The sequence below is a fragment of the Bombina bombina genome, chromosome 3, assembly GCF_027579735.1.
Source record: "Bombina bombina isolate aBomBom1 chromosome 3, aBomBom1.pri, whole genome shotgun sequence".
Classification (NCBI taxonomy): Eukaryota; Metazoa; Chordata; class Amphibia; order Anura; family Bombinatoridae; genus Bombina; species Bombina bombina.
Window position 1 is genome coordinate 660522165 of NC_069501.1, and position 15895 is coordinate 660538059.

Here is a 15895-nt window from a genome sequence, read left to right on the forward strand (position 1 = left end):
CCATCCTTCAAAATGGAAACCATTCGAACAATCTTGCCGACAATCCAGCAGGGTCAATATTTGACTACCGTGGATCTAAAGGATGCGTATCTGCATATTCCAATCCACAAAACTCATTATCAGTTCCTGAGGTTCGCCTTTCTGGACAAACATTACCAGTTCGTGGCTCTTCCATTCGGTTTAGCCACCGCTCCCAGAATGTTCACAAAGGTGCTAGGGTCCCTTCTAGCGGTCCTAAGGCCGAGGGGCATCGCTGTAGCACCTTATCTAGACGACATCCTAATCCAAGCGTCGTCTCTTTCCAAAGCAAGGGCCCACACAGACATTGTGTTGGCTTTTCTCAGATCTCACGGGTGGAAGGTGAACATAGAAAAGAGTTCACTGTCACCGTCCACAAGGGTTCCTTTTCTGGGAACAATAATAGATTCTGTGGAAATGAAGATCTTCCTGACAGAAGTCAGAAAGCTAAAGCTTCTAAACGTTTGTCGAGTTCTTCATTCTATTCCTCAACCCTCCATAGCTCAGTGCATGGAAGTAATAGGACTAATGGTCCCAGCAATGGACGTGGTTCCTTTTGCTCGAATTCATCTAAGACCATTACAGCTGTGCATGCTCAATCAGTGGAATGGGGACTATACAGACTTGTCTCCCCAAATTCAAGTAGACCAGGTAACCAGGGACTCACTTCTCTGGTGGTTGACCCAGGATCACCTGTCTCAGGGAATCAGTTTCCGCAGACCGGAGTGGGTCATCGTCACGACCGACGCCAGCCTCTTGGGGTGGGGCGCGGTCTGGGACTCCCTGAAAGCTCAGGGCCTATGGTCTCGGGAAGAGTCGCTTCTCCCGATAAACATTTTGGAACTAAGAGCAATATTCTATGCGCTCCTGGCTTGGCCTCAGCTAGCGGAAGCCAGGTTCATAAGATTTCAGTCGGACAACATAACGACTGTTGCGTACATCAATCATCAGGGGGGAACAAAGAGTTCCCTAGCGATGAAGGAAGTAACCAAGATTATCCAATGGGCAGAGAATCACTCCTGCCATCTATCTGCTATTCACATCCCAGGAGTAGACAACTGGGAGGTGGACTATTGAGTCATCAGACTTTCCATCCGGGGGAGTGGGAACTCCACCCGGAGGTCTTTGCTCAGTTAACCCAATTATGGGGCATTCCAGACATGGATCTAATGGCGTCCCGTCAGAATTTCAAGATTCCTTGCTACGGGTCCAGATCCAGGGATCCCAAGGCGACTCTAGTGGATGCATTAGTGGCGCCTTGGTTGTTCAACCTAGCGTATGTGTTTCCACCGTTTCCTCTCCTTCCCAGGCTCATAGCCAGGATCAAACAGGAGAAGGCCTCGGTGATTCTGATAGCTCCTGCGTGGCCACGCAGGACTTGGTATGCAGACCTGGTGAATATGTCATCGGCTCCACCATGGAAGCTACCTTTGAGACAGGATCTTCTAGTACAAGGTCCATTCGAACATCCAAATCTAGTTTCTCTGCAGCTGACTGCTTGGAAATTGAACGCTTGATTTTATCCAAGCGTGGGTTTTCGAATTCTGTGATAGATACTCTGGTCCAAGCCAGAAAACCTGTGACTAGAAAGATTTACCACAAAATATGGAAAAAATATATCTGCTGGTGTGAATCCAAGGGATTCTCCTGGAGTAAGATTAAAATTCCAAAGATTCTCTCCTTTCTCCAAGAAGGTTTGGATAAAGGGTTGTCAGCTAGTTCTCTAAAAGGACAGATTTCTGCTTTATCTGTCTTGTTACACAAACGACTGGCAGCTGTGCCAGATGTACAAGCTTTTGTTCAGGCTTTGGTTAGAATCAAGCCTGTTTACAGACCCATGACTCCTCCTTGGAGTCTAAATTTAGTTCTTTCAGTTCTTCAAGGGGTTCCGTTTGAACCTTTACATTCCATAGATATTAAGTTATTATCTTGGAAAGTTCTGTTTTTGGTTGCTATTTCTTCTGCTAGAAGAGTTTCTGAATTATCTGCTTTGCAATGTAATCCACCCTATCTGGTTTTCCATTCAGATAAGGTTGTTTTGCGTACTAAGCCTGGTTTCCTTCCAAAAGTTGTTTCCAACAAGAATATTAACCAGGAAATAGTTGTTCCTTCTCTGTGTCCGAATCCAGTTTCAAAGAAGGAACGTTTATTACACAATTTAGATGTTGTTCGTGCTTTAAAGTTCTACTTAGAAGCAACAAAAGATTTTAGACAAACCTCATCTTTGTTTGTCGTTTACTCTGGTAAGAGGAGAGGTCAAAAAGCTACTGCTACCTCTCTCTCTTTCTGGCTGAAAAGCATTATCCAATTGGCTTATGAGACTGCCGGACGGCAACCTCCTGACCGAATCACAGCTCACTCTACTAGGGCTGTGGCTTCCACTTGGGCCTACAAGAACGAGGCTTCTGTTGATCAGATATGTAAGGCAGCGACTTGGTCCTCTCTGCACACTTTTGCCAAATTCTACAAATTTGATACTTATGCTTCTTCGGAGGCTATTTTTGGGAGAAAGGTTTTGTAAGCCGTGGTGCCTTCCATTTAGGTAACCTGATTTGCTCCCTCCCTTCATCCATGTCCTAAAGCTTTGGTATTGGTTCCCACAAGTAATGGATGACGCCGTGGACCGGACACACCAATGTTGGAGAAAACAGAATTTATGCTTACCTGATAAATTACTTTCTCCAACGGTGTGTCCGGTCCACGGCCCGCCCTGGTTTCCTAATCAGGTTGAAATTTTTTTTCTTTATACACTACAGTCACCACGGCACCCTATAGTTTCTCCTTTTTCTCCTAACCGTCGGTCGAATGACTGGGGGGCGGAGCCAGAGGGGGAGCTATATGGACAGCTCTTGCTGTGTGCTCTCCTTGCCTTTCCCTGTGGGGGAGAATATTTCCCACAAGTAATGGATGACGCCGTGGACCGGACACACCGTTGGAGAAAGTAATTTATCAGGTAAGCATAAATTCTGTTTCCTCTCCTTATGTTTTAGTTATATTTGCCAGATGCAGGCTCAAAGGGGACAGTAAACGTTCAGAATAATGTTATATAATTCTGCACACCGTGCAGAATTATATAACATTATTTTAGCTGTAACTTCAAAAATGAAAAGTCTTTCCAGATTTTTAAGTGTAAAGTTGGACTCCGCTTCAGGATCTACTGAGCGGGTCTTGGATATCCAAAGCGCTTTGCAAACTTTCTGGCTAGTCACAGCACGCCCGGTCGCGCTATTGGACTAAATGTAGCTCGCTCCTGCTACTAGACCAGTGTGCGTAATTATATAACATTATTCTGAATGTTTACTGTCCCTTTAAAGAGACATTAAATGCAAACTGGAAACTGTAGCTTCATATTGGAGAAGCATTTTGCTATGAATAATGCAGCTTTTGTTTATCAAATGAGTATATATAGGTTATGCTTTTTTTCCCACTGATTTTACTATATCCCAGAACAAAATGAGTCTTGTTAACCAACTACAGCCCTTTCCACCTTTTTGTAGTATGAAGGTAGATTGTGGTTCATTTATATAGTAGGAGAAATATAAAAGACTCCTACTGTGAAGTGATGGTAAACTTGACATGCTTTCAAATCAGGTCTGGAATCTAAGTGTTATAACATCATTCCAATTACTAGTGGGATATTCAACTCCTGGCCAGCAGGATGAGGCAAAGAGCACCCCAGCAAAGCTTTTAAGTGTAACTGTCAATGGAGGTTGTGCGAAGTTGGTGTCTGAAGATTTTAATCCTTTTATGGGTACTTTTCCCTGCAAGCAAGGATTGGGGTCTAGCTGTGTCCATGTCACTCTCTTGAGTAAGAGTAGTGGTGGCTTTTAGCAGTTAAAAGGCGGCAAGGAAGTCTTTGCTTTACTTTTAACACTTTGCTACCCCATTGTAGAAAGTCAGAGTTAGTTACTCTGTTCTTTCTTTTCCTACAGGTCTATGACAGGGACAGTGAAGCTCCTGCCACACCTAAGGATCAGCATCTATCATGCAATTGGATCTAAGGTACCTTTGCCTTCTAGGTACAGAAGGACAGCAGGACTTAAGAGGTTAAACCTCTCTTTCATATTTGTTTGTTCTGGGACACAATAATCCTTTTTTTGTTTTTAAAAAAGAGAGGATTCATATGGGGACATTATATTTGGCACATAGTATGAATTGGCACTCAGCATGAGACATGACTTTGGCTAAGGGATGTATGGGGTTAACAGTAAAGGATATACTTTATTATGTAACCTAGGTCTTAATATTATTTTTAAAGCAGGATCTTAAATGCAGGACAAGAGAAGTCCTATTGACTATTAAGGCTTATTTTATTATACAAAGAGCAGTGCCGTTGTGAGTATAAACAAGTGAGCCGTTTTTAAAACAGTTTTTATCTTTGCGCCCTTTTTACACTGCTAAAAAGTATTGTTCAGTATTATGTGATCCTGCTCACGTGATGCCCGCACTTCCGGTTTAGCGGAGCGGTGCTGTTGTGAGAATAGTAGCTTTCTCCAACATTGGTGTGTCCGGTCCACGGCATCATCCATTACTTGTGGGAATATTCTCTTCCCCAACAGGAAATGGCAAAGAGCACAGCAAAAGCTGCCCATATAGCCCCTCCTCGGGCTCCGCCCCCCAGTCATTCTCTTTGCCGCTCTGAACAAGTAGCATCTCCACAGAGATGGTGAAGAGTATGTGGTGTTTAGTTGTAGTTTTTTATTCTTCTATCAAGAGTTTGTTATTTTAAAATAGTGCCGGTTTGTACTATTTACTCTAAAACAGAAAAGGATGAAGAGTTCTGTTTAAAAGAGGAGTATGATTTTAGCAGCAGTAACTAAAATCAATTGCTGTTCCCATGCAGGACTGTTGAGCCCAGAGAACTTCAGTTGGGGGGAACAGTTTGCAGACTTTTCTGCTCAAGGTATGACTAGTCCATTTTCTAACAAGACTGTGTAATGCTAGAAGACTGTCATTTTCCCTCTTTGGGATCGGTAAGCCATTTTCTTAGACTCTTAACAGAATGAAGGCTTATTATGGGCTATATACTGGTTGACACTCTTGTGGGCTAAATCGATTGATCCAGTTTCAAAGAAGGAACGTTTGTTACACAATTTAGATGTGGTCAGCGCTTTAAAGTTCTATTTAGATGCAACAAAGGATTTCAGACAAACTTCATCTTTGTTTGTCGTTTACTCTGGTAAGAGGAGAGGACTAAAAGCTACTGCTACTTCTCTTTCTTTCTGGCTGAAAAGCATCATGCGATTGGCTTATGAGACTGCCGGACGGCAGCCTCCTGAACGAATCATAGCTCACTCTACTAGGGCTGTGGCTTCCACATGGGCCTTCAAGAACGAGGCTTCTGTTGATCAAATATGTAAGGCAGCGACTTGGTCTTCTCTGCACACTTTTGCCAAATTCTACAAATTTGATACTTATGCTTCTTCGGAGGCTATTTTTGGGAGAAAGGTTTTGCAAGCCGTGGTGCCTTCTGTCTAGGTAACCTGATTTGCTCCCTCCCTTCATCCGTGTCCTAAAGCTTTGGTATTGGTTCCCACAAGTAATGGATGACGCCGTGGACCGGACACACCAATGTTGGAGAAAACAGAATTTATGCTTACCTGATAAATTACTTTCTCCAGTGGTGTGTCCGGTCCACGGCCCGCCCTGGTTTTCTAATCAGGTTTGAAAAATTTCTTTCTCTATACACTACAGTCACCACGGCACCCTATAGTTTCTCCTTTTTTTCTCCTAACCGTCGGTCGAATGACTGGGGGGCAGAGCCCGAGGAGGGGCTATATGGGCAGCTTTTGCTGTGCTCTTTGCCATTTCCTGTTGGGGAAGAGAATATTCCCACAAGTAATGGATGACGCCGTGGACCGGACACACCGTTGGAGAAAGTAATTTATCAGGTAAGCATAAATTCTGTTTTTATTATGGAGGGAGCTCCAGTGTCTTCTCGTATCTTGTGATATTTGTTTACATCATCTACACAGGGCAAGGATTTAGGAGGAAAGGATTTCCTCTTACTAGTAAGATATCTCTCTTGGCGGTAGGAGCCTCAGATAATCTGAGTTTTTTTTTCTAGAAAGCCTTCTTTGTTATTTTTATTAAAATTTGAATTCTAATTTTCATTTATAAGATTTTATAGTCTGCTTCATTTTATTTTGCTTACTTTTAAAAATTACTTGTGGGATCCGTTTATTTTCAGCTATGGACTCTGAACAGGATCAGTCCATTTCTATGGATACATATTTACTATGTTTATAAGCCAAAATTGTCCTGCCTATGCAATTTTGCTCCTCTTGTTTAACTAAGACTTTAAAACTTAATGATAAATTACTTTCTTCTGAGCCTTCTGTTTCTCAGGATAATGCTGTGCGTGAAATGCCTCAGCTTTCTCCTCAAACGTCCCAAGCCTTAATTGTTTCTTATAATGGGCCTTCTGTGTCCTCTCATCCACCTGGGGGTGTGTATTTACCTTGGGATTTTGCCGCTCAGATTTCATCTGCAGTAACTGTGACTTTGTCAGCTTTCCCTTCTTCAGGTAAGCGTAAGAGAAAATCTAAACATCTGCCTGATAGTAAGGCTTCTGACTCTAGGTCGGCATTAGCCAATCTTTCTCTGATATCTGATGAGGAGAATACTTCAGTAGCTTCTGAAGGTGAAATCTCAGACTCTGACACTTCAGCAGAAAAATCTTCAGAATCTGGACGACTCTGAAACTTTGGTTGCTGTCAACCCCACAAAGTCTTTTAAGTTGGATAGAGTTTATGATTCCCCATCTTCTGAGGAGGTTTATCCTCTCCCTAGGAAGATGTCTGAAATTATTGCTCAGGAATGGGATAAGCCAGGGGTTCCTTTTTCCCCTTCCCCTGTTTATAAGAAGATGTTTCCTGTTGATGACTCTCTTCGTGACTCATGGCGCACTGTTCCTAAAGTAGAAAGAGCTACTTTTGCTAAGAGAACTACCATTCCTATAGAGGATAGTTGCTCTTTTAAGGACCCAATGGACAAGAAGCTAGAGGCTTACTTAAAAAAGATGTACATCCTTCAAGGGTTACAGTCACAACCTGAATCGAGTATTGCTATGGTTGCGGGATCAGCATCTTATTGGTGCGATGCATTGTTTGATCTTATTATAGAGGAAACTACAGTAGAGATCCAAGATAGGATCAAAGCTCTCAGATTGGCCAATACCTTTATCTGTGATGCCAACATGCAGATAATTTGTCTGGGAGCTAAAATGTCTAGCTTCATGGTACTAGCCCGCAGGGCTCTGTGGTTAAAATCTTGGTCGGCCAATGTCTTTTCTAAGGCCAAGCTTTTGGCTTTATCTTATAAGGGAAAGACTCTGTTTGGAGCTGGTCTGGCAGAGATCATTTCAGAGATTACGGGTGGAAAGGGATCTTTCCTACCTCAGGACAAGAAGATTAGACCTAGAGGTCATCAGACTTCTAATTTTCGTTCCTTTCGTAAGGGACAAAAGTCCTCCTCTTCAAAACCAGATCAACCCAGATCCACTTGGAAATCCAACCAGCCCTGGAGCAAGGGACTGACTCTAAATCAGCATTAAGGTTCCGCCCCCAATTCCAGTGTGGATCAGGTGGTGGGCAGGCTGTTTCTTTTTTTGTCAAGCCTGGATACGCGATGTCCCAGACCCTTGGGTGGTGGACATAGTATCCCAGGGTTACAGAATGGGATTCAAGTCTTGCCCTCCAAGGGGCAGATTTCTCCTGTCAAGACTATCCTCAAACCAAATAAAGAAGGACGCCTTCTTAAACTGTGTAAAAGGCCTATACTCTCTGGGAGTAATTGTTCCTGTCCCTCTAAGAGAACAGGGTCTAGGATTCTATTCAAATCTATTTGTGGTTCCCAAAAAGGAGGGAACTTTTTGGCCCATTCTAGACCTCAAGTGTCTCAACAAATTCCTCAGGGTCCCATTTTTCAAGATGGCAACTATTCGTTCCATTCTTCCTTTGGTACAGGAAAGTCAGTTTATGACGACCATAGACCTGAAGGACGCATACCTTCATGTTCCCATTCACTGGGAACACCATCAGGAACACCATCAGTATCTGAGGTTTGCCTTTCTGGACAAGCACTTCCAATTTGTTGCACTTCCTTTTGGTCTGGCCTTGGTTGCCAAAATATTCACAAAGGTTCTGGGGGCACTATTGGCTGTGATTAGATCCCAGTGAATTGCTGGGATGACATCTAGGTTCAGGTGACATCTTTTCAACTAGCCCAATCTCATACAGAGATGCTATTGTCTTTTCTACGTTCCCACGGGTGGAAGGTGAATTTGGAAAAAAAGTTCTTTAGTTCCATCTACCAAAGTGCGTTTCCTAGGGACTATACTAGATTCAGGTCAGAGGTCAGAAATATCAAAATTCTTGCTTCCTGCCTTTCTCTCCAGTCTGCCTTTCGTCCATCTGTGGCTCAATGCATGGAGGTGATTGGTCTGATGGTGGCATCCATGGACATCATTCTTTTTGCTCGGTTCCATCTACCACCACTGCAACTTTGTATGCTCCATCAATGGAAAGGAGATCATCCGCATTTATCACAGAAGATAAATCTGTACCCTCTAACAAGAGACTCTCTTGTGGTGGGTGTCACACAAACATCTGTCTCTGGGCACTTGTTTTCTAAAACCATCCTGGGAAATTGTGACTACGCCAGACTGTCAGGTTGGAGAGCTGTTTGGGGTCTTCTAAAGGCTCAGGGCCTGTGGTCTCGGGAAAAGTCCTCTCTATCCATTAACATCTTGGAGTTGAGAGCTATCTTCAATGCCCTATCAGTGTGGCCTCAACTGTCGTTGGTCCGGTTTATCAAATTCCAATCGGACAACAACACCTCAGTGGCTTACATCAACCACCAGGGAGGGACTCAGAGTTCCTTAGCCATAAAGGAGGTGACTCACATTCTGCAATGGGCGGAAGCCGACGATTGTCTTCTATCTGCCATCCACATTCCAGGAGTGGACAACTGGGAAGCAGATTTTCTGAGCAGACAGATCTTTCATCTCGGGGAGTGGGCTCTCCATCCTGAAGTGTTCTCTCAGATATCCCTGAAGTGGGGGATTCCAGAGTTGGATCTGATGGCGTCCCGCCAAAACGCCAAGGTTCCAAAGTACGATTCAAGGTGAAGAGATCCTCAGGCCGTTCTGATAGATGCTCTAGTGGTTCCTTGGAAGTTTTCTCTGGCTTATCTGTTTCCCTCGTTTGCTCTCCTTCCATGAGTCATTGCTCATATCAAACAGGAGAAAGCATCGGTGATACTAATAGCTCCTGCCTGGCCTCACAGGATCTGGTTTGCTGATCTGGTAAGGATGTCATCTCTACCTCCTTGGAGGTTACCTCAGAGGAAAGACCTTCTACTTTAGGGTCCCTTCCTCCATCCAAACCTAGATTCTCTGAAGCTAACTGCTTGGAGATTGAACGCCTAGTTCTGTCTAGACGTGGTTTTTCTGAAGCGGTCATTGAAACTATGATTCAGGCTCGAAAACCGGTTACTCGCAAGATTTACCATAAGATATGGAGTAAGGGTTTATCAGTCAGTACCCTAAAGGGTCAGATTTCTGCATTATCTATCATTTTGCACAAACGTCTGGTAGGTCTACCAGATTTTCAAGTCTTTGTACAGGCTCTGGTTAGAATCAGGCCTGTGTTTAAACCTGTTGCTCCCCCGTGGAGCCTTAATTTAGTTCTTAAGGTTTTGCAGCAGGCTCCGTTTGAGCCAATGCACGTTGTTGATTTAAAATGGTTATCCTGGAAGGTTTTGTTTTTTGTTACCATTTCTTCTGCTTGCAGAGGGCCTAAGCTTTCAACTCTGCAGTGTGATTCCCCGTACCTTATTTTTCATGCTGATAAGGCGGTCCTTCGTATTAATTTGGGGTTTCTCCTTAAGGCGTTATTGGATCGAAACATTAATCAGGAAATTGTTGTTTCTTCTTTTTGTCCTAATCCTTCTCAAAAGGAACATCTTTGGCATAACTTGGATGTTGTGCGGGTTTTAAAACTCTACTTGCAAGCTACTAAAGATTTTCGGCAATCTTCTGCCCTGTTTGTTGTTTTCTCTGGAAAACGTAAGGGTCAGAAGGCCTCTTCTACTTCGCTGTCTCTCTGGTTGAGAAGTTTGATTTGTTTGGTTTATGAGACTGCTGGACAGCAGCCTCCTGAGAGAATTACGGCTCATTCCATTAGGGCTGTCTCCTCTTCTTGGGCTTTCAAAAATGAAGCTTCTGTGGATCAGATTTGCAAGGCGGCAACATGGTCCTCTCTACATACTTTTCCAAATTCTACAAATTTGATACTTTTGCCTCTGCCGAGGCTTCTTTTGGGAGAAAGGTTCTTCAAGCGGTGGTGCCTTCTGTTTAGGTCCTCCTGCCTTTTTTCTCCCTCCCTGTTCATTTCATGTCCTCTAGCTTGGGTATTGGTTCCAACTAGTAATTGGAATGATGTTGTTGACTCTCCATGTCATAGAAAAGAAAAAAAATTTATACTTACCTGATAAATTTCTTTCTTTCTGGACATGGAGAGTCCACGACCCCACCCTCTTTTTTTAATTATGATTCAGCAGTTTTTTTTAGTTAACCTCAGACACCTTTTCACCCCTGTGTTTTTCTTCCTTTTCCATTTCCTTCTGCTGACTGACTGAAGGTTATGGGTAAGGAAGTTACACTTAACAGCTTTGCTGGGGTGCTCTTTGCCTCCTCCTGCTGGCCAGGAGTTGAATATCCCACTGGTATTTAGGAATGATGTCATGGACTCTCCATGTCCGGAAAGAAATAAATTTATCAGGTAAGCATAAATTTTGTTTTTAGAGGGACTTTATTTGATCACTTCTAATAAAGATGCTCTGTAACTAACTTTTTAACATAGCCGTGCCATTTTAATACCCCGCATTCTGACCATCCATTTCAAAACTCATATTTTTTGTGAGCAAACACTTTGATCTGTTCTCCAATCATCCATCTAGCCGTACAGAACAGAACAGTTCAAACCATTAGCTCACAAAAAATATTAATGTTGAAGTGCGCTGCCGGATTACATGGTATTAGGAAGTTACAGTGCATCTTTATTAGAAGTGGTCATTTAAAGTCCCTGTAAAATATTGCTTAGATTCCAGACCTGATTTGAAAACATGTCTAGTTTACCATCACTTTAAGGGTGGTACCAAGTAATTAAAAATAAGGTGTTTTAAGCAAGCATATACATTTATATTCTCCACTCTATAACTAAATTTATATTTCTAATTACGTGTTTATACGCATATATATCAATAGTACGTATTAATATCCTTAATGGTTTGCAGTCCATAGGTTCTAAAAAGGCTGCCTGCTACCTATACTTATTGTTGTTGTGCAAGCACATATTGCTGATTTCTGGTAATGTGTTGCACACCGTTGGATACACCTAAACCGTATATTATCATCACTGCTGTTGCAAGTAATGATTTTGCTGGTCACAAGCAGCATCTATAATTGACCTAAAATAAATTACAAGGCTGCAGAGAATGTGGGAGACATGGGGTAAGTGTTTGAAGCTGAAAGCTAATAACACTGTGGACATAGAAAAAATGTTTTATTACCTTTATCAAAATAATGAATACATTATTTAAGCATCTCCCTCCTTAGCTGCCAGTTCTACTACAGGACCAGAGCTTCACTCCTCAGATCGAGAAACTTCAAAAGGGCATAATAAGGATCCATCGACTTGGTCAATTGATGATGTCATACGTTTTATAAAGGAAGCAGATCCCCAGGCATTAGCACCGCATGCTGAACTCTTCAGGAGACATGTAAGATAATTAAAAAAAATAATAATAAATGTAACTTTGGTATTCAATAAAGAGTATTATGCAAACAAAATAAAGTTTCATCATTCCCTCCTGCCCTCCACGCCTCTGTCTTCACCCCTCCCTACGACCAACTATGGGCCGGATTACAAGTGGCGCACTAATAAAAGCGCAGGTTGCTATACGCAATATTGCTGAAGCGTGCAAATAGTGGGAGGCTGCTTTCGGTGGGTGGCCGCGATATTTTTTTATTTTTAGTGTAGTTATAGCGCAGGTGAAAAAAATGAGCATGCCACTTTTAATCTGACTTCATGTCTCTATCTCTACCCCTCCCTCTTGCTCACCGTGTCTCCATCTTTACTCCCTCTCTCCCAGCTGCCCACTCACCGCATCTCTGTCTTTACCCCCTCTCTAACAAATGTCAACCGCAGTCTTTGTCTTTACTAATAGATGTATAATGGTTTCACTGTTTTCTTCACCACGAACAGGAAATTGATGGAACAGCCCTTCTGTTACTTAGAAGTGATATGATAATGAAATACATGGGACTGAAACTTGGGCCTGCACTGAAGCTTTGCTACCACATTGAAAGACTCAAGCAAGGAAAATATTAAGGGGTACAATAAATCTAAAATAGCTCCTGGAGTTTTATCTGTTTACAAAACTAGGGGTTTGTTCTACTATTCCACCTCTTGCCTATAGTTTCTACAGAATACCTCATCTGTAATGATATACACACTAAATACTATTTTATATATTAGTGTTCAGTATATTTACTTGTTTTTGTGAAAACTATATATTGCAAAAAAAAATATGTTTTGTTATTTAAAAACTGGTATTTTATATTTTTAGGAAACCAAAAGGCTTAATTCCAAATTAGCAGATACAGAGAACTTGCTAAAATAAAGTCACTGAACAAGACCAGAATTACAACAAAGATGTTGAGAAGCAAAACACTCAGTTAATATATTGCTAAGCAATTTTACCTAACACACTCAATGACTTAAGGTTCTTGTTTTCTGAGCCCAAATATGTTTTCTCTACATTCCTAAAAGATTACAGTAACATGATTGAATTGTAAACTAATGTGACATTTGTTAAAACATCAGATTGTTCCTATTTATTTTTAAATGTCCTCAAAATGTGATTTATTTTTTATTTTGTAATGCAGGCTTGTGATAGCCTTCTTTATGGCTTTTGATTTATTTTTTCTAATTCCTTTAAAGGGATAGGAAAGTCAAAATTAAACTTGTATGATTCAGATAGATCATGTCATTTTAAGACACAACATTCTCTTCTATTTTCAAATGTGCTGCGTTCCCTGGGTATCTCTTGTTGAAAAAGAATACGCATATATCCTAAACTAGTGGGAGCTAGCTGCTGATTGGTGCCTGCATACATTTGTCTCTTGTGATTGGCTGACTAAACGTGTTCATCTAGCTGCCATTAGGCAATGCGGTTCCTTCAGCAAAGTATAACAAGAGAACAAAGCAAATTTGATAATAGAAGTAATTTGGAAAATTGTTTAAAATTGGTTGTTCTCTACAAGTCATGAAATTAAATTTTGGGGTTTCCTGTCCCTTTTAACCAGCAAGTCTGTAAATATTCCATACATCATTGTAAAACAAATGTATCTCCTTGTAAAATACTCTTTGTAGACAATAATTTCCACTATTCTCAGGAGAAAACCATTGGGGGGGGGAAACCTCTGTTGATTTTCTTCAAGTTTATTATCCCTCTCAGGTCTCAACTGACAAAAAGCAGATTTGTCCCAGAATTATGTAACACATGAATAGCCTTTCATTAAAAAAAATCCAAAATACCTCATTTGCAGAGTAAAACAATAATTACCTCATAAGCCAAGCCATCTTCTTCGGCGCAGCAGTTTTTTAACTAGCGTGCCATGGTCTCACTGTCTAATCTTAGCACACTCAATAGTGCTATTCTCCTACATGTAGTGCACTCCTGCCCTAGGTAAAGCTGTCCGCTAGTTTACCTAGTGCAAGCGCATGCTACATGTAGTTGAATGGCTCAATCAGGGGCACTGTGATTAGACATGGAGCCTGTGATGCGCTAGTGAAAAAAAAACTGCCGCACTGAAAGAGGATGTCTTCTCTTATGAAGTATTGTTTTGCCCTGCAAATTAGTTATTTTGGGGGGGGGGGGGGGGATTAAAAGGAAAGGCTATCTATGTGTAACATAATTCTGCATATATATTATATATTAGAGAATAATGTAACATCTAGGACAATGTTTACTGTCCATTTAATAGTGATAGGTTTTAATTTTGTGCACACATGAAGTCAAACTCTGATAGAACTTTGGTTGACAGTATTCTTCTTGTTCACATTCGTTACTCTCCATTTTAAGTTTTACATTCCTTTGGCTAGTTAGTAGGTTAAGATGTCCTACATAAAATCCAGAACCATTATCTTATTCTCCAATAATTTCTATCATATAGAATTTAATACTAAGTCATATAATTTGATAGACTTCAGAAGCTTGCTAAGCCTGGTCAATTGACAGTTAGGTATAATACACAGTAAGAGTTCACTTCATTGTTCTACTGTGTTAGTGCATAGAATTCATGCATAATAACATTGAATGTATGTGAAAAAATGTTTAGATACTTAACCACAGTAGTAGGCAGTAAAGTAACTTGATCTCTACTTTAAATATATTCTTCATATACTATATTCATATACTACTGCAAGATGTACTGATGCACTAACATACTCAGATATGTCTTGGGTAGTTCCAGATTTTGTTTATATTACTCTTGGCGATTAATGAAGACTAGAGTTGTGAACCAAAGTTCTAAAGGCTTTTCTATTTTTCAATGAATTTATGGTATGAAATCATGCTAAGTAGATAATTGAATGGATCTCTACTACCTTTCAAGATGTGATTGGCACAGTTTGTTGTGTTTTATTAACTTTGATTCTAACAAACACTTATATGGAAAACATTACATTGATTCACAAAGAGTATCTTTTAAAATATGACTTTACTCTTGTGCAGCTGCCTGCCCTGTTGGTGATGTAATCATTTAAAAGAAGTTGATATTCATTCTTTTCAAAGAAAATATTGTGTTTTAGCTATGATTAGAGTACATCACTGGTGTTAAAGTTACCTATTGACCTCAAGACAGAGCACTTTTTACAGCTCTATAACCAGGAAAATTTTTCTTTTCGCCCAGCACCATTTAAGAGTAAAAAAGCAGGTTCATTTCTCAAAGATGGTTTATAAGACGACTTAAAAACCAAAATTATTTATTTACGAAAACAGTAAAAATCTAAAAATGACCCATGCACTCTGGGTCACCTCAGGAAAAGTGCCTCTTATGGCAGATTGCTTCTTTTTTTTAAAACCTTGTGCAAAACCACCTCAGTATAAATCAATCTGCTATTGTATCAGAATATTAAAAGTTGGAGTCGAAACAAAGAACCCCTTTGGTAAAATTCTTCATATTCATAAGACCTACAAAAAAGACTACATCATCCCATATGCAATAAATAGAAATGACTTGGTCCTGTACAAAAAAAGGCGGAAGGTTTTATTTCTAATTTTATAATGCCAAAAAAGAAGGGACCATATGGCCCAGTTTTGAACTAAACATTTATTATTTCATGTATGTGCAAAAGAACTAGTTTAAAATGCCAAGGCCATATTTCTTTCTAATGACACGGTAAGTCCACAGATCATCATAATTACTGTTGGGAATATCACTCCTGACCAGCAGGAGGAGGCAAAGAGCACCACAGCAAAGCTGGTAAATACCACTCCCTTACCCACAACCCCCAGTCATTCTCTTTGCTTGTATCAGTTGCAAGGAGGGGTAAATTTAGGTGTCTAATTCTTCAATCAAGAGTTTGTTATTTCTCCTGTTAAGTGTAGTCAGTCCACGGGTCATCCATTACTTATGGGATATTAACTCCTCCCTAACAGGAAGTGCAAGAGGATCACCCAAGCAGAGCTGCTATATAGCTCCTCCCCTCTACGTCATACCCAGTCATTCTCTTGCACCTAACTAATAGATAGGACGTGTGAGAGGACTGTGGTTATTAAAATTAGTTTTTATTTCTTCAATCAAAAG

The 15895-nt window shown here is 40.9% G+C and overlaps 1 protein-coding gene across 1 annotated transcript in view; it reads left to right on the forward strand.

Moving 5' to 3' along the window:
* SCML2 (Scm polycomb group protein like 2) overlaps window positions 1–15895 on the forward strand; it is a 787256-nt gene that overhangs the window by 689473 nt on the left and 81888 nt on the right. The window contains exons 13-14 of the mRNA XM_053707393.1: window positions 11639–11802; window positions 12288–12416. Coding sequence (XP_053563368.1) covers window positions 11639–11802; window positions 12288–12413 — 290 coding nt within the window. The 3' untranslated portion in view covers window positions 12414–12416. The remainder of the gene's footprint in view (window positions 1–11638; window positions 11803–12287; window positions 12417–15895) is intronic.